At 42.1% G+C, this 18,007-nt stretch overlaps 2 protein-coding genes across 11 annotated transcripts in view; one reads left to right on the top strand and one right to left on the bottom strand.

Moving 5' to 3' along the window:
- LOC147029101 (uncharacterized) overlaps positions 1 to 18,007 on the top strand; it is an 80,431-nt gene that overhangs the window by 15,522 nt on the left and 46,902 nt on the right. The gene's annotated exons all lie outside the window — the stretch shown is intronic.
- The window catches only part of LOC147029100 (uncharacterized), a 122,606-nt gene continuing 114,592 nt past the window's right edge, over positions 9,994 to 18,007 (bottom strand). Inside the window, exon 5 of the mRNA XM_085876198.1 lies at positions 9,994 to 15,822. Coding sequence (XP_085732324.1) covers positions 14,534 to 15,822 — 1,289 coding nt within the window. The 3' untranslated portion in view covers positions 9,994 to 14,533. The remainder of the gene's footprint in view (positions 15,823 to 18,007) is intronic.

Below are 18,007 nucleotides of genomic sequence, written 5' to 3'. Positions count from 1 at the left end.
GATGTGTGTGAAATCCAACAACAATATACTGGTCTCTTTTTTTTTTTTATTGATCAGGAAAAGGCTTTTGACTCTGTTAATCATGAATATTTATTTTACATCTTAAAACAATTTGGTTTTGGGCCATCTTTTATTTCTTGTGTAACTTTATTGTATAGTTACGAATTTGGGAATTCGATTTCACACAACATTCAGGTTCCTTTAGTCAGTCATGTCGATAAGTGCTTGTTCCCTCGATAATTCACCTTCCATTGTTTAATGAGCAGAAATCGATGAAGCGCACTGCGAGATTCAATTTAACAGTCAGGGAGCGATCATAAAACAATGGAGACGCCCTCCCCTTCTGCGAAGAGGAAGAAGAGCCCTCCTGTCCTGAATCACGGGATGTAAACAACTCTCTCCCACCCGTGGTTGAGCGAGGGAGATGGAGCACGAGGGCATGAGTCACGCCGGGAGTGGGGGAGGGGGCGGAGGAGGGTAAGGAAGAGATTCTTTGCTGGTTGTTCAGGAGGCCTTCGGGTTCTGCTTGGCTTGAGTTAGGAGGCTTTTTGAAGGCTTTCTGCTTTGGCTTGGCTTTTAGTAAGCTTTTTGCTTCGGCTTGGCTTTTAGCAGGCCTTTGGGTTCTGCTTGGCGAGGGTTGAGACTTTTGTTCAGTGAGCTTCGGTTCTGCTTGGCTCGGTGGAGGCTTTTTGGAGAGCTTTTTGCTTCGGCTTGGCTTTTCAGCAGACCTTCGGGTTCTGCTTGGCTCGGTTCGTCGAAGAGAGAGGCTTTGTTCATCAGGAGAGAGTTGAGCTGGTTGCTCGGCTCGGAGTTCTTGATTCGTGTTGTGAGAGGCTTTGTTCATCGGAAGAGAGTTGAGCTGGTTGCTCGGTTCAGAGTTCTTGGTTCCTGTTGAGAGGCTTTGTTCATCGGAAGAGAGTTGAGCTGGTTGCTCGGCTGGCTCTTCTTTGTTCTCCGCTTGGTTCCCGGCTTGGTGCGACTCATCGGCCTTATCTTGGAGGTGGTTCTTCGAGATAGCAACGCATCGACGGGAAGGATCGGCACCTCGTCTCACCAGCACGCGTTCGGAAGTGCGAGAGGATTCGCTGGAGCTCGGGAAGGATCGCGGCTCACGGCGATTGGATCCAGCTCGCTCTCGCTGGAGCCTGGGTCCGAATAGCTTGAAGACCACACGAGGTGGAGAGGTTCGAGATAGGTTCTGGGTTTCAGCTCATCTGTCTTCAGAGCTGGAGTCCGTTATTAAATGCATCAGCCACCATTTCTTGGGTGTGTGTGTGCGTACGAGTGTCCGTGGGCCCGTCTAATAAGTAGGAAATTGTTAAGTGCTTTGTGTGCTGTAAATGATTGTATTGCATTTCGTATAGTCGGTATAGTTCTGCTCTTACGTGCTTCCCTCATTCCCCATTGTTATTAATAAATACCCAAATTGTTAAATGTTTTCAGCTCGTCACGTCTATTCTTTCATTGACTGAGCATTTCGTGTGTTGGGAGTTAGAAAGCCGTTGGTTTGCCGTAAAAGGGGGACATTCGGACCGACGGTTCTCGGCGATTAAGCCGCTCAGAATCGCACACAGGACAGGCTCGTTTAAGCGGCTTGTTTCGTATGAGTTCCGTCGAGGGTGAAATACCCCGGTAGTTGGATCACGTGGGAATTTAGGTAAATTGAAGTTGGCAATCGACCCTACCCTACGTGGTCTGCCCATTGGCGTATTTCGGTTCTTGCACAAGGACCCGTCAGCCTCGGAGTTACCGGGTGGCGATCTATATTCCGGGTGATCGGTCAGGCCGACTTGACTTGTGGCTCCGTCAGAGTGGTCGGCTCGCGGCCGACGCACCGGACCGTAACAATATAATCGCACTTTTAGCTTGATTAAGGTCAATGATGGTCTCTGTTTACCTTTGCGGATTGGGAGGGGAATTTGGCAAGGTTGTCCCTTATCTGGAATCTTGTACTCGCTTTGCATCGAGCCCCTTCTGATTCGTTTACGTTCCTCTCTTATGGGATTTCCAGTGACTCCACCAGAAGAGCCCATTATTGTTTCGGCTTAATGCTGATGATGTATGTGTCGTTGTTCACAACAACGATATTACTATGTTATTTGAATGTCTTCTCTCAAGCATGTACAACACAAATCAATTGGTCTAAATGTAAAGCAGTTTGGGTCGGTTGTACGTCACCTTCTGGCCTTCCAACTCCTCCTATGAATTTGACATGGGGAAAAGGTGTACAGTACCTTGGAGTTTATCTCGATACCCCTGGCTTTGTCAAAAGGAATTGGGATGGTTTGCTAACAGAATTAATAATAAGTTGAATAGATGGAGAGGAATTCTGTCCACTTTGTCTTTTAGAGGTCGTGCCTTGGTCATTAACAACCTAGTTGCCCCTCTGCTATGGCATAAAATGATTGTCCTGCAGCCACCTGTAATATTGGTGGCATTTATCCAAAAATGTTAGCTCGACTTCTTCTGGGATGACAAACATTGGCTTAAACCAGAGACTATTTGCCTTCCACTGTGGGAAAGGGGTCATAGACTTGTGGACATTCTTTGTCGGGTGATGGCCTTCCGTATCTCTACTGCTTGTAGTTTTATATTTCTGGAGGTCTTGCCCTCGAAATCCACTGCGAGCCTTATTTTGAAACAATCCGGGATTCTGGGTTACAACCGTGAACTTTTTTTCATGGAACTGCAACATGTTGATGCCCTATTGCTCCCTGACTTCTACCAAAATGTCCTGCATGCTTGGCAGTTCATCTCAACAACTCGACAAATGGAGATGTATAACAGCAAAAGGTTCCTTCAAGAACCCCTTTTCTACAATGCTCTCTTTCCTGAAATTCCACGCTCGCGTACCTTCATACAGCATTTTTGGGGTGCTGGTGTGAGCACAACTTGGGACCTTTGTGATTGTAATAGGAACAGTTGGTTCTCTGCAGGATATATTCAGGAAAAAACTGGTATCAGATCTTTGAGGAGTGTTGCCAATGCCCAGGTACTACAGGAAGTCCTGCAAGTTTTTAGGTGCTTAGGCCTGAGCTTCACTGCTGACATTAGTGGTCACCATAAATCACCACAGATATGTGCTAGCTATAACTTGCCAGATAATAACTCCACAATATCTATTTTGCTATCTTCATCGCCACTCTCCAGCAAAGACAAAAAAGACTGTACCGTTTGAGCCTTTCAATTTGATTTCCCTCATTTCGGCCTGCTTCATTTGGGGCTCGATGGAAAGAAGAACTGCTTCTGGGCTTCCCTCCCATCTGCAATGGTCTGCGATGTATATTTCACCAATTGTTAAAAGGATTGGTGATATTGCCTGGAGACTCGCCCATATGGTGCTGCCATGCAATGTTTTACGACGTTTGTTTAATGTAGGGTTGGGGAACCTTTTTCCTTGTCAAGGGCCATTTCGATTTTTAGAACGTCCTTCGAGGGCCATGCAAAATTATTGAACACATATATCGGACTCACCTAATGCGATGGCTGGAACTGTTTCTCTTTGGCGAGGCGTTTGGTGTGGTAGTGATGATGATGCTACTCGCAGCTGGTTTTGCAGGTTTGGGTCAGTCAGTCTTGAGTGGAACCGAGTCTTTGCAAGAGTCGGTTTTGAAAAGAACTGCTCACAGCTGTAGGTCGTCCCAAACAGTGATGCAAACTTCAGTGCATGTCTCCTCAGAATGGGAAAATCCTCAGCACGTACATACAGTTTGTAGAACTCGAGCAAAGGTAGATTGTTGTACCTAGCTTTGAGCTCGTCATTGCTTTTCAGCTCAATGATTTCGTGTTGTTGGTTGTCAGGCACATCAGCTGGTTCCACATTAAACGGCGTGGCAAATATGTTCAGTTCCCTTTGTTTACTTTTCATGTCCTGAAACCTCTCTCCAAATGCCTGGAGGAGTTTTGCACACTCAGCAGCATATTCAGATGTCACAGCAGGCTTTTGTTCTTGCAGAGTGGGAAAGTGGACAGTGTTTCCCCTTTCCAGTTGCACTTGCCACAGCTTTAGTTTTGCTTCAAATGATTTCACATTTGATTGTAGAGAGCTGAGAAGCTGGTTGGGACCTTGGAGCTTGACGTTCAGCTCTGACAGGTACTTGGTAATGTCCACCATGAAGCCCAAATCACACAGCCACTTGCTATCACTGAGTTCCATGACAGGCTTCCCCTTCATCTCCATGAACTGTTTCACTTCTTCTCTCAGTGAGTAAAACCGTGTGAGCATATTTCCGCGACTCGGCCACCGCACCTCACAGTGGTAAACCAGATCTCCATACTCTGACTCTAGTTCACTCAGTAGCTCCTTGAACTGGCGGCTGTTCAGCCCTCTGCTTTTGATGACGTTTATGGTGGAAACGACAGTTGTCATCACATTTTTGAGCTTCAGGGACTGTGCACACAGATTCTCTTGGAGTATGATACAGTGGCATACAACTAACTCACTTGGATCGAGACTGAGACGACTCATTTCTTTTTTGACCAATGCAGTCAATCCCTTTTGCACACCAACCATGGCTGGGGCTCCATCCGTGGCCAGGCCACTTAACTTGTCAAACTGTAGTTCAAATTTGTTCATAGCCAAAACAACTTGCTCAAACAAATCCTCACATTTGGTGGTGCCATGCATCAGATCAGACATGGTGTATATTTCCTCCACTGATTTTAATAAAGATATCTCCCGCATCATCAAAAAATAATTTTTAATCGTGATTTACATTATTTGATCGCTGATCCCGAATCCAGGCCGAAGTATCCGGAAATTGCGTATACAGTTGTGAACAAGTTAGAGGTAAAGTCATAAGCGAATGTAAGAAGAATACTACGTTTGCTTCTCGTATTAATTTTTTTTAGATGAGATCCTGTTCCAAGCGGTGTAGTTGTTGTGAAGGTAATGTTGAGGAATTTTTTTTTTTCAGATGAGATCCTGTTCTCGGCGGTGCAGTTGTTGTGAAGGTAATGTTGAGGTAATATTAATTTTTTCAGATGAGATCCTGTTCTAGGTGGTGTAGTTGTTGTGAAGGTAACGTTTAGGTAATATTTATTTTTTCATAGCAAAAAGACTTTAATTTGATATATTTAAGAAGCGAATGTAAGAAGAATTCTACGTTCGCTTCTAGGCTTTGCCTATTCCATATTATGAATTGCCTCGCTGGCTGGATCAAACAGTCTCGCGAGCCGTATACGGCCCGGAGGCCGGAGGTTCCCTACCCCTGGTTTAATGAAATTATGGTATGTCCTTTCTGTATGCTCTCTGAAGACCTTTTCCATGCATATGTAGATTGTGCAAGACTGACATCCCTTTTTGAGTTATCACTGCTGTTGCATAGGACAAACTTTTCTTTCTCCATGCTTCTTTTTACAGCGCGTGCACTGAATACAATTGCACAGAGTTTGAAATGTCCCCGGTGTCTACCACGTCTCCGGTGTCCCGGTGTCCCCCCCCCTCCCACACGTGCCTGTGACAGCCAATGACGGCCGTCCGGTAGATGCAGTGCATAACCCAGACTGAAATTGCGACAATTGACGGAAATACCCGAGTATTTCAATGGAAATTTGTGACACTAACGTGTTATATATATGTGAAAAACATTGAATTTATTGCTTGACAGAAAAAAGCAAGAAAAGCGCCCCTCTCATGTACGAACGACCGAAAGACGTCATTTCTGCCCACCACCGCATTTCGCGCCGAAAGACGTCATTTCCGCCCACCATCGCATTTCGCACCGAACGCTGAAAGCTAAGTTCTTCTTATTCCACCATTTTTTGTGGCCTCCTGCCACGCTGTATCGAACGATTTCATTCCTTCTGTTATATATATATATATATAAAAGTGCTTATCACAATAATAACAAGATTTTTACATTTCAAATATTAAGTACGCTTTTTAATTGTTTTTCAACTGAAAAAGCATAAATTGCATATTTTAACATTAGTGTACTCATTTGCTTCACCACACGCGCTGTATTGAAGGATTTCACTTGTTGTTTTTGGAATACCACTTGGTTGCAAAAAGAGCTCAGAGACTGCTCTTGTCAATTTCTTGATTTCTATCGCAAAACTGGCAATCTACAGGACAAGAAAAGCAAAGCTCCTTGCAAATGCTGATATTTTATGTGATGTTGTAGTAGTCCTTAAGGCTCTTGTCATGGCAAGGCTACATATGGAGTTCTTTTTTTGTCTAATGAAAGATTATTTGCAAACCTTTCTGCAAAAATGGTGTGCACAGGGAGGTTTTTGTAAAGTTGATGTTGGTGTTTTGAGTTTTTTTTTTAAATTATAGTGTCAAAGATGGGGGGGGGGGGTTTCTCTGGTGTTGTTGGGTTGCACACGTTTGGAAATTTAGTGATTTTGTGATTATTTGCATGACGTGTGTGTTTTTCCTACCTTTATAAATAAAAGTGCTTCAAAAGTCTCGCTCTCGCTCTCTTTCTCTCTGTTTCTGTGTGTGTGTGTCTCTGTCTCTGTCTCTGTCTCTGTCTGTGTCTGTCTCTCTCCCTCTCCTCCCACTTTACACAGCTGTTGCTTGCTTTGGCACGCATGTGCAATCACAGGGTTCTGTTGCTCAGACTCTGGCGGTACGTGTGGAGCTTTGTGTTGCTTTTCCCTGCTCTTTTTCCTTTCTCTATCATCCAACTGATGGTTTTCTCTTGCTGTTGTCTTGTCTTGTCTATTTTGAACGAGAGAGGGAGAGACAGCGTTGTCGGGTATTATTATTTATCATTACTAATATTTATCACCTTAGATGGTTACCTCACTTTTTTGGGGTTCTTCCTCTCGTTATTCCCGTGCTTTCGAAGAAAAGCAGGAATATTGTGATTGTCTCTGCCGTCCATCTGTCCGTACGTCTGTCTGTCTTACCCTGTAACTCCTCCTACACCGTTTGAAATAGGAACTTGAAACTTTGGGACAGAGTAGATATATGTATGGGGAAGTGCACAACGCTTTCGGATTTTGATATGATCCCTAGGGGCCGGGCCAGAGGGGTTGGGGTCATGGGAGCCTATTTAAAAAAAAATTGTCTTGTAGCTTTTTAAATCAAACATATTCATGAGTTATACATTTAACAACATATTTTTTTTAAACACATGATGAACAGCGTGTGCTTGGGGGTCAAAATAGCTCCTCCTACACCGTTTGAGATAGAAACTTGAAGCTTTAGGACATAGTAGATATATGTATGGGGAAGTGCACAACACTCGGATTTTTGATATGACCTCTAGGGGCCGGGCCAGAGGGGGTGGGGTCATGGGGCTGATTTTTAACCTCCGCCATCGAAGATGGACAGAGGTTACTGTTTTCACCCCTGTCTGTGTATTTGTTTGTTTGTGAACAGTATTACAGAAAAACTCCTGGACGGATTTCGAAGAAACTTGGTGGGGGGGATTAGGTATGGTCCAAGGATCATGCTATTCGATTTTGGACTTGTTCCAAAGTCCAATATGGCCGCTATGGCGGCTATTTTGAAAAAATATTTGAATTTTTGTTTTTGCATTTCTACATGTTTTAAGTGATTTCCAACTCCCCCCCAAAAAATTTGTTGGAGAAAAAAAAAAACTTGGAAATTTTGCAACTTTTTTTTTTTTTGGGCACTTCTACATGCGCGTCAATCTAGTTTAGTTTATTCAATCGTGGTTCAGTAGAGTCTGATCCGTTTTGACCTACATTGAATAGGATATCAGGTTCACTTAAGTGACCCAGCAGTATTGGCGGCGGAGGTTTTGCACTCTACCGAGTGCTCCCCCTCTCGTTGTCCATGTTCTACTTCAGAGAATAACTTAATTTTCTTATAACGTTCATTTCCATTGAGTATATTCACAAAGAATAACTTGGAACTTGGTTCGTGGTTGAAGTGTCTTTGTTGAGCAGAAATGAAATGATAAACTTCTCTTCATGCTCTTATTTGACCACCTCTTGAGCCACATATCATTTTGAGATTGCAGTCAATTGTTTTTCCATTGTTCAATTGATAACCATCAAAGTTTTCAATCCATTGAAAGGATATATTTTTTTTCTTTGCATCTTCCAACCTACTTGTAATTAAATTTATCCGCTTATTTGTTTTATCTACTTTTATCATCAAAAGCTCCTTTTGCTTTCTTATTTATATCTTCTGTATATAATTGATGTTTATAACTTCTTATTGCATTCATTTTTCTGAACTCTTCCTTCTTTACGGTTAAACAGTTGTAATAATGTTTAAAGTTTATCGTTTCCTTGATTATATTTTTCTTTATTCCCTTTAGCTTCTTATCACACCTTTCAATGTTATTAATATCAATATACATAAAAGCATAAGACTTTGATTTCAATACTATAAATTCACTTATGACCTTCCCACCCAAATCATCTTTAAACTTGTCAGTAACCTTTTTATTCTTTGAAAACAACACATCAGCTGACTTATAATTACTTGTATCAATCATATCCTCATATACATCACTTGTCTTAATTTCTAATATAAATCTATCTGTATCCATATACAGTATAACAATGACACATTATCCTTGTACTTTGATTTTAAATTATTGGATTCGCTATATATGCCAGATATCCCTGTGTGTGTGTGTGTGTGTGTGTGTGTGTGTGTGTGTGTGTGTGTGTGTGTGTGTGTGTGTGTGTGTGTGTGTGTGTGTGTGTGTGTGTGTGTGTGTGTGTGTGTGTGTGTGTGTGTGTGTCTGCAACGCGAGGCTCCACAGCACGAACCAGCGAACCGATTTCGATGAAACTTTGCCAACATGTGGAATATATACTGGGAATGTGCACGTTTGAATTTCGTTGCCTAGCAACCACCCGTTGCTGTGCAGCGGCCGAAAAACCACGTACAGTATTTTCAATACTTGTCCTTCAGTTTTTAATGTGGAGAAACGAGACTTCGGAATTAAACACTTCGAGATATTTAGAAAAGTTTACTCGAGCCGATTTTTGATTGAGGTTTTATTTTTCAAATGGAAGTCCTTCAAAAATACGGTGTCTATTTACCGTCATTTTTTATGAGGGGCTTAGGAAAGTGGACGTGGTTGATGAAAAGTGGACGTGGTTGATGAAAAGTGGGCGTGGCTTATGGAAAGTGGGCGTGGCTTATGAAAAATATTGTGTGGCTCAGGAGGTGTGGTCAAACAAGAGCATTGAGAGAAGTTTATGTGTGTGTGTGTGTGTGTGTGTGTGTGTGTGTGTGTGTGTGTGTGGGTGTGTGTGTGTGTGTGTGTGTGTGTGTGTGTGTGTGTGTGTGTGTGTGTGCGCGCGCGTGCAACGCGAAGCTCCATAGCACAAACCAGCAAACTGATTATTTTTCAAATGGTAGTCCTTCAAAAATAGGGTGTCGATTTACCGTCATTTTTTTATGAAGAGTGCCAGTTGGCAAAATACGCAATAGGAAAACTCTTGCCAGGCAGAGGAACAATTGTATGTGAACCAATACGTCTTGGCAATGAATCTTCGTCGGTGGATCGGTCAGAATGAAAAGCATAGCATCCAGCGCTTCGATCCGAGCGAATCCCTCGTTGCCTACCGGTTTGTTATTGTAATAGTTGCACATTAATGGCTTTGACAAGTCAAGAATTGATGTTCCTATATAAATAGTGTTGCGAATTCGCGCCCACCGGCGTGCAGACGGCCACGTGACTTGAATCGCGGCATGTCGCCCACCGGACGGACAATTCAGTCGTGACCCTCTCGGACCAACGCCGGGAGCTAGTCACGGGTGGGGGTTTAACCCCACCACGATCGTGCCAATTGCCCACCCGCACAGGATAGGGTTGCCCGCCAAATTCGATCTACCTAAGTACCTGCGCGGATGGTCGACCGGGCGATCGTACCACGCCACAGGCCGACCCCGGACACGAACCGCTTAAGCGGTCCGTTTCGTGCGACAGTGATAACCGAGCGGTGTTGTCGTCGGCCTTGACGGTTCTGATTAATTACCGGGCGTACTAAGCCCACTACGAACCCTTTACGTGAAGCAGGATGGAGGGTCAATTAAAAGGAAGGGCACAGTTCAACATGCAAGAACTTTATTTACACGACACACGGAAAGCACACATATACAGTCAAAATGCACATATGGCAACAAAAACAAAAGCAACAACGACGCAGAGTTACTACCGACTAGGCGCACACACGGCAACACTTATACAGTTCTACTTTACAGACGGCACCACCCACAGACATTTACACAGAGCCCAAAAGAAATAGAAGTGGTCACTTCCCTGTGCGCGCAACGAGTCCTGCTCCGCGCCCTCAGCTCCCCGCTCCTCCGGCGTGGTCGGCGAGCTCGTGCTTCACGCCGGCACTTGTGGCCGTTCGACGCCACAGACGGGGGTTTTGGGGAATGGACGGGGTTTTCAGCGCTCTCTCGGTGCGGACGGGGGGGGGGAGGGAAGAAATCGTCGACACTCAGGGTCGAGAGAGAGGAAATGGCGGACGCTCCGTCCCACCAGCGGGGTCTCGGGACCACACAGACACCGGCGAACCCTCGGACAAGAACCCCCGAACAGGAGCTCTCTCTATCTCTATCTCTATTTCTCTGTCTATATCTATATCTATATCTATATCTCTATCTCTCTCTTTATTTCTCTGTCTCTCTCTCTCTATTTCTATTTCTCTCTCTGTCTCTCTCTCTCTCTTCACACCGTCGTTTGTCCAAGGCTTATCAGGGATCAACAGGCTTGCAGGATCAAAAGGCTCCGCAGGAACAACAACAACCAATCCTCTTCGCAGATCCACCCCTTTTTATAGCGCAGGGCTCCGCCCCGTTCTCTGCTCCACCCCCCTTCGAGGCGCTTCGAGAAAGGTCTCGAAGAGGGGCGTGCCTCCTCCCTGGCTGCGTCACACCGCGCATCCACCAATCGGGCGCCAGCTCCCCCACCCCGCTTTTGTCACACTCCTCGGAGAAACAGGCGGGAAAAAATCCACGCGCCATCGTTGTGCCTTCTTCTTTCCCTCCTTGCGTTCTCGACGGTTTCCAACGCGGAAACCGTCGTAGTGTGGACCATGGAGGATGGCGTTCGTCAGCGGGGGTAGTGACGAAGATGGTGGTGGTTGTTGTGAGGGTAATTGTAGCGCGGTTGGCGTTGTGGCGTAGTTGGTGGCGGTTGTTGTTTGCGTGGAGGTTTGTCGTTTAAAATAACAGAAAAAGAAAAACGGCTATCTCAAAGGATCGCAGCCCGAATGAATCACATAAATTCCCTCTAGACAACGGATTTGGGCTAACTACACATGTACTTAAGAGATATCTCACCTACAGGACCTGAATGGTGATTTGCGAATTTCCACAGCCGTAACAATAGGTTCATCCATTTCAATCCTCTCTTTTTTTCAAATGAATAGCACAAAAGTTCTCTGAAAACACCTCTGCTCGCTCAAAACTTGGTCTATTAATTAACTTTGAAGCCTGTTTCCAAGATGGAGCAAGTCATGTTTTGTCGATTCCGAACGTTTTCCAGTCTTTCCAAATACAGCATTACTCATTAATTTATAAAAGTCCTTCTCAAAATCTGCTTTTGCTTCTGTTCTTTTTTGTATTAAAATCAATAAACTTATTTAACTAATGACTTTGTTTAAATTTCAAAATACTATGAATATTACTCACTCTCAACCCAGCAGATAAATATTGTCTCAAGTTCCTTTGATGCAAAACATAACTTTCTTAATCATTTAATGTCGTAAATAGTTTTTCTGGAGATTTACCTTTTATATTAAATGACTGTTGGTAATCACTTAACAATTCTTTTCTTGGACTTTCTTTATCAGGGGCATAAGGTGGGTCTTTATGTTTGTTTTGAAGTACTTCTGGATATTTTAATTCAACCTCAAAATAATATCCAACTTCAGCTTCATCCAATTATTTTTGAGAGGAGACAACAATGTCTTGAAAACTTTTCATAATGTTTTTCTTTAACCCATTTAAGTTTTCCATAAGGTAAAGATTGAGACATAGCCCACCCATACAAATTGTTAGCATCATAATACATCAGGTAAGAGTTGTCCTCATTCTTATTAGAATCAGGAACATATTTGGTATTTGCTTTAGCATATCTCTGGGAACATACTTGAGATATTCCTCCTCTTTTAGCCTTCTCTATCATTAAAAGCATATGTATATCACTGATGAATTCCAAATTTTGTTTTGTCATTTTTAACATAGCACTCCAAGCCAAACCCGGGGCCGTGTAATAGTGAGCGGAGTCTAATCCATAAGAATTTTTATTATGACAGACTTCTAAAAGTTTCAAACATATCAGCCAATAACACCACATCAGTTTTAAGATACAAATCATGATTCTTTTTTCTTTATATTAAACTCCAAGATTCTTTATATTAAACTTCTCCCAAACCTTTTTAGCTTGTGTATAATCTCAATCGGAAATCTGAGTTTTATTCAACTTGCTATAGAAACTTTCCCTTGGAGGAAGTTGTGTTTCTTTAAACCTCTCAAATGAATCTATATAGTTACACAGATATATTCCCTGTTGTGATAAGAGATCAATCTCTTCTTGATTTGAGAAATGTGATTTAAGATTTGGAAAGTTTTTAATATTTGATGCGAAGTTAGATAATGGACTTGCCATAAACTTGAGTGTGACAAGAAATCTGATATGGGGGATGGATGAATTGTTTTTGTGAATGACATGTATTTTTGATGTGTGTTAGGAATGGCAGAAATATCTTCAGATGTCTTTGAAAGTTCATTTATATATAGATGTGTGTCATAGTGAGCGTTGTTGTGAAGAAAGACAGGAATAAAGTTTGGGGGCTTGTAATTAAGATTACAATGGGAATGAACTGGACCTCGATATTTTCCAGTAAGATGACAATGATCCCAAACTTTGACCTCACCCTCAATTTTCTCCTCACAAATATGACAGATGCTGTTCTTTCTAAATTATTTTCATCTCCCTTTGTTAATGACATTGGTTTATTGGTTTTAACCATTATTTCTCTTAGTTGTATGTGAACGATTTTTCCAATCGTCTTTCAAACTCCTCTGAGGAATCTTCTCCTCAATAAAGTTCTTACTTGATTGATTACGGTTGATTTATGATGACGACAATATTTCGAATGTTGATTTAATCGTTCTTTTGTGTGAGAGGAGTTGAGACATCTCTTGCAAGGATACGTTTTACATTTTCTCTTGTATGGTTGTGATTTGGTTAATTTTTGATAAATTTTTGATGAAAGCATTATGTGATTTTTCCTTTGAAGTGAAGTAGAGAAGGTCAATGTGTGTTTCATCATTTTTATCGTTGTTTGAAATTTTTAATATCTGAACTTTGTTTTTATCCGTTTATCCATATACATTAATAATAATTAAAAAAAATGACTTTTTACAGCCATTTTTCCCTGCTGTGCAGGGGTTGGGCTTTTTCTTGAGGCAATATTTTATGGCCGGATGCCCTTCCTGACGCCAACCCTGGTCGCCTCTTACGACACGCAGGGATATGGTACACCTATTCTAACCGGGGCATACACCGGGACCAGTACACTGGTACTCATTTCACCGACCTCGAAGGATGACAGGCTGAGTCAACCCCCTGGTGTTAATTCAGCAGCCAACGGGGCTTGAACTCAAGACCCTGGGAATCCCAAGCCGCCACCCTAACCACTTAGCCAACACCAGGCTAATCCATATACATTAAGAGATAGATTATTCATTTTCTCAAATTTAGGAATATCTCTCAATGACATTGGAAACGTTAAATCTTCAACGTTTAAAGTATTCTTGTATTTCTTATGTTCAACCCTTTGAGGTTTCCATTGTGGAGGATGTAAGTGAGCAAGAACAGACCACAGAAAACATTAATTATCTTTGTTTTGAATATTAACAACCACTTTCTTTAGTTTTATCTCTTTTGGTGAATCAATATAAGAAGCTTGAAGAGGATCTGATTAACCTCCGCCATCGAAGATGGACAGAGGTTACTGTTTTCACCCCTGTCTGTTTGTTTGTGAACAGTATTACGGAAAAACTCCTGGACGGATTTCGACAAAACTTGGTCGGGGGATTAGGTATGGTCCAAGGATCATGCCATTAGATTTTGGACTTGGTCCAAAGTCCAATATGGCCACTATGGTGGGCATTTTGAAAAAATATTTGATTTTTTTTTTTGCATTTCTACATGTTTTAAGTGATTTCCAACAAAAAAAGTGTTGGAGAAAAAAAAAAAAATTTGCAACTTTTTTTTTAAACAATTTCGATTTTTTTTGTTGCATTTCCACATGTTATTAGTGATTTCCAACAAAAAAACATTCCAAAATTATAATTGTGGCTGATTTTGGAACTTCAGGTGGATATACCCATGTAAAATCAATTTCTGTCTCAAGGAATCTAGTTATGATGAATGAATTGAGTATGTAAAAGGGAAAGTTGCAAACGAAAACTCTGAGCACTGTTGACGGCAAATTGAATGAATAGGATATCAGGTTCACTTGAGTGACCTAGCAGTATTGGCGGCGGAGGTTTTGCACTCTACCGAGTGCTCCGCCTCTCGTTCCAACTGTCTTTGAAAGAGAAACCCTCATCACATATGGAGCACTTTTAAGGTCGCTCTCCTGCGTGGATCCTCAGATGCCTATTCAAATTGTCTTTTCGAGAGAAACCCTCATCACAGACAGAACATTTGTAAGGTCGCTCTCCTGTGTGGATCGTCGCATGCTTTCCCAAATGGTCTTTTTGAGAGAAACCCTTGTTACATGTGGAACATTTGTAAGGACGCTGTCCTGTATGGATCCTCATATGCACATTCAAACTGCCTTTGTGAGTGAAACCCCTGTCACATATGGAACATTTGTAAGGACGCTCTCCTGTATGGATCATCATATGCAATTTGACATGACCTTTTTGAAAGAAACCCTCATCACATATGGAGCATTTGTGAGGACGCTCTCCTGTATGGATCCTCATATGCACTTTCAAATTGCCTTTATGAGAGAAATCCTTGTCACATGTGGAGCATTTGTAAGGACGCTCCCCTGCATGAATCCTCACATGCACTTTCAAACTGCTTTTATGAGAGAAACCCTTGTCACATATGGAACATTTGTAAGGACGCTCTCCTGTATGGATCCTCATATGCACTTTCAAACTGCCTTTTTGAGAGAAACCCTTGTCACATATGGAGCATTTGTAAGGATGCTCTCCTGTATGGATCATCATATGCATATTCAAACTGTCTTTGAAAGAGAAACCCTCATCACAGACAGAGCATTTGTTAGGACGCTCTCCTGTGTGGATCCTCGCATGCTTTTCCAAATGGTCTTTTTGAGAGAAACCATTGTCACATATGGAACATTTGTAAGGACGCTCTCCTGTATGGATCCTCATATGCACTTTCAAACTGCCTTGATGAGAGAAACTCTTGTCACATATGGAGCATTTGTAAGGTCTCTCTCCTGTATGCATCATCATATGCACTTTCAAATTGCCTTTTTGAGAGAACTCCTTGTCACATATGGAGCATTTGTAAGGCCGCTCTCCTGTATGGATTCTCATATGCACTTTGACGTAACATTTTTGAAGGAAACCCTCATCACATATGGAGCATTTGTAACGACGTTCTACTCTATCGACCTTCACGCGTCTTTTGAGTTTACTTGTTGAAGCAAAATCCATCATGCTCACATTATACTTACGATGTATTCGCCTTTCAAGAACCCGTTTGTATTTGTATAATTTCATGTTAAGCTCTGTGTTGGGAGGACCGGATATACACTTGTATTTTAAGGGTCGTGAGTCTTGATCTCGTGATTGTTTCTTTAAAAAAGATGTCTTCTTCACTGCCAAGCTCCTCCTGGAGGTGATTCGTCCGTTTTGGCCTCTTGAGGGTTCTACAAAAAACAAACAATACATCATTTTGCAAATTTTTTTTGTTAAAATCAAAATATAACACCATTTGTAAAATTATATATTCTAGAGACCCCCACTCTCCATGTTAAGATGGTCAGTCTTACAGGCTGGTACCCCGTTATTCCTGGATGGATAATCATCAGAGTTATCCCCCCACACCCACACCTCACCATTAAATTGATTTAATCTGCAACCGATTATTTTTCTGATAATGTAGATTATGCTGAGAGAAATGGGGATGTCACAGCACATGATGTGGCTGATAAACCTGCACACTAAAAAAATGCGAAAGTAAGAACAGAATATGGAGAGGGAATTATTTGGAATTTGAAAAGGGGTTAAAACAGGGGTTCATTTTCACCCCTTACTTGTTCAATCTGCATAATGAGTACATCATTAAGAAACCAAACTTGGATGACGTAGAGGATGGAGTCATGATTTGAGGAAGATGTATCAACAATTTAGTGTGCGGCATAAAGTAATGAGGTCTTGATGCAGTTCAGATTGAGACACATTCATGTGGAAATCATGAAAAGTTCCATCTTCCTGGGTTCTAAGATTGAAGTGAATGGAGAATGTGGAGGAGAAATTAAAAAACCATTTGCATTGGAGGAAACATAGTCTGGTGTTGGCTCAGTGGTTTGGGTGGCGGCTTGGGATCCTGGGGTCCCGAGTTCAAGCCCCGTCGGCTGCTGAATTAACACACCAGGGGGTTGACTCAGCCTGTCATCCTTCCGAGGTCGGCGAAATGAGTTCCAGTTCCAGTGTGTGCACTGGTAGAGGGGCACTGCATCAGCGACAGTCGTGCTTCAAGAAATGATAGCTACCCGACAGCTAAGCTGTCATACGACCACATTAGAGGGAACAGCAAGGTCAGGGTTGATGAAAATCTGGATAGACAAAATGTGACAATACAAAAGAAAAGGAGGCTGATGAATGCTTGTAAAATTATTCGATGTGATCTGCCTTCCATTGAGAGCCTCCACTCCAGCTGAACAGGAAAAAGAGTGAAAGCATCATCAGAAATGAGTGCCACCCAGTGCACATTTTTGAACTTCTCTATTCGGGTAAAAGTTATCATTCCATCAAGGCCAACTCCAGTCACTTGCTCAAATGCAATCCGCATCCTCAATGAATCTATCTTGAAAATGTTTGTGCAAGCATCGAAAGAAAGGATATGGATATTTTAAACCACTCCACTAATTTAATCAGAAAAATATTGTTTAAGAGCTCTAAATGCTGTTTCGCCATTCAAGGATTTCCAGGCCCATTGTGAACACGACAAGACTGAGAAGAACCATAATGTACATCTCTGTGTGGGTCTATATTCGTCTCTCCTCCCACTTACCGAGCTGCTTATCTTGCATGTGCAATCGCGAAGCGCTGTTGCTTAGTGTATTTTTCAGTGTCTCATGTTATACACAAAGAAATACAGCAAGAACCCACAGTCTGGTGTTGGGAGGTTCTCAGCTTGCGGCCTGGCGAGACCACTAGAGGTTGTATTTTCTCCATCACTGTGATTGTGTGAAGGTAATTCGTCTTATTTCAGATACTATTTCACTGAAATCTGTTAAAAAGTCATTTTCGCATTGTGCTTGAAGTGAGTGAATGTTTCTGCATCGAAAATTACGAGTCGTTTACTCATAAACATGGGCTTGTTTGTGTTCCTCTGAGGTAAAAATTGAAGATGTGAGTAGATGATAAATGGGGTTTCTGGGACACCCATTCAAATAAATGGGGTGAAAGGGAAAAACTTTCTGACCCAAGCCCCAAAAGCTTAAAATAGCAGACTCATTTTCTCCCCACCTATCCCCTTCCCTCCCATACAAGCAAATGTAAAATTGAGACTATGAAGGATTGAGACTTACTGATTAAAGCACTTCTTCCCTTTCATATTTTCATTCCACTCAAAGAGCAAACCAACTAATATTTGTCCATGTTCTACTTTAGGGAATAACTTTATTTTCTTATAACATTCATTTCCATCGAGTATATTCACAAAGAATAACTTGGAACCTGGTTCTTGGTTGAAGTGTCTTTGTTGTGCATAAATGAAATGATAAACTTCTCTCAATGTTCTTGTTTGACCACTTCCTGAGCCATATATCATTTTGAGATTGCAGTAAATTGTTTTTCCATTGTTCAATTGATAACCATCAAAGTTTT

The sequence above is a fragment of the Eptatretus burgeri genome, chromosome 4 (genome assembly GCF_056783735.1).
Source record: "Eptatretus burgeri isolate ZD-2024b chromosome 4, Ebu_testis_v1, whole genome shotgun sequence".
Classification (NCBI taxonomy): Eukaryota; Metazoa; Chordata; class Myxini; order Myxiniformes; family Myxinidae; genus Eptatretus; species Eptatretus burgeri.
This window is presented reverse-complemented; position numbering and strand designations above follow the sequence as displayed.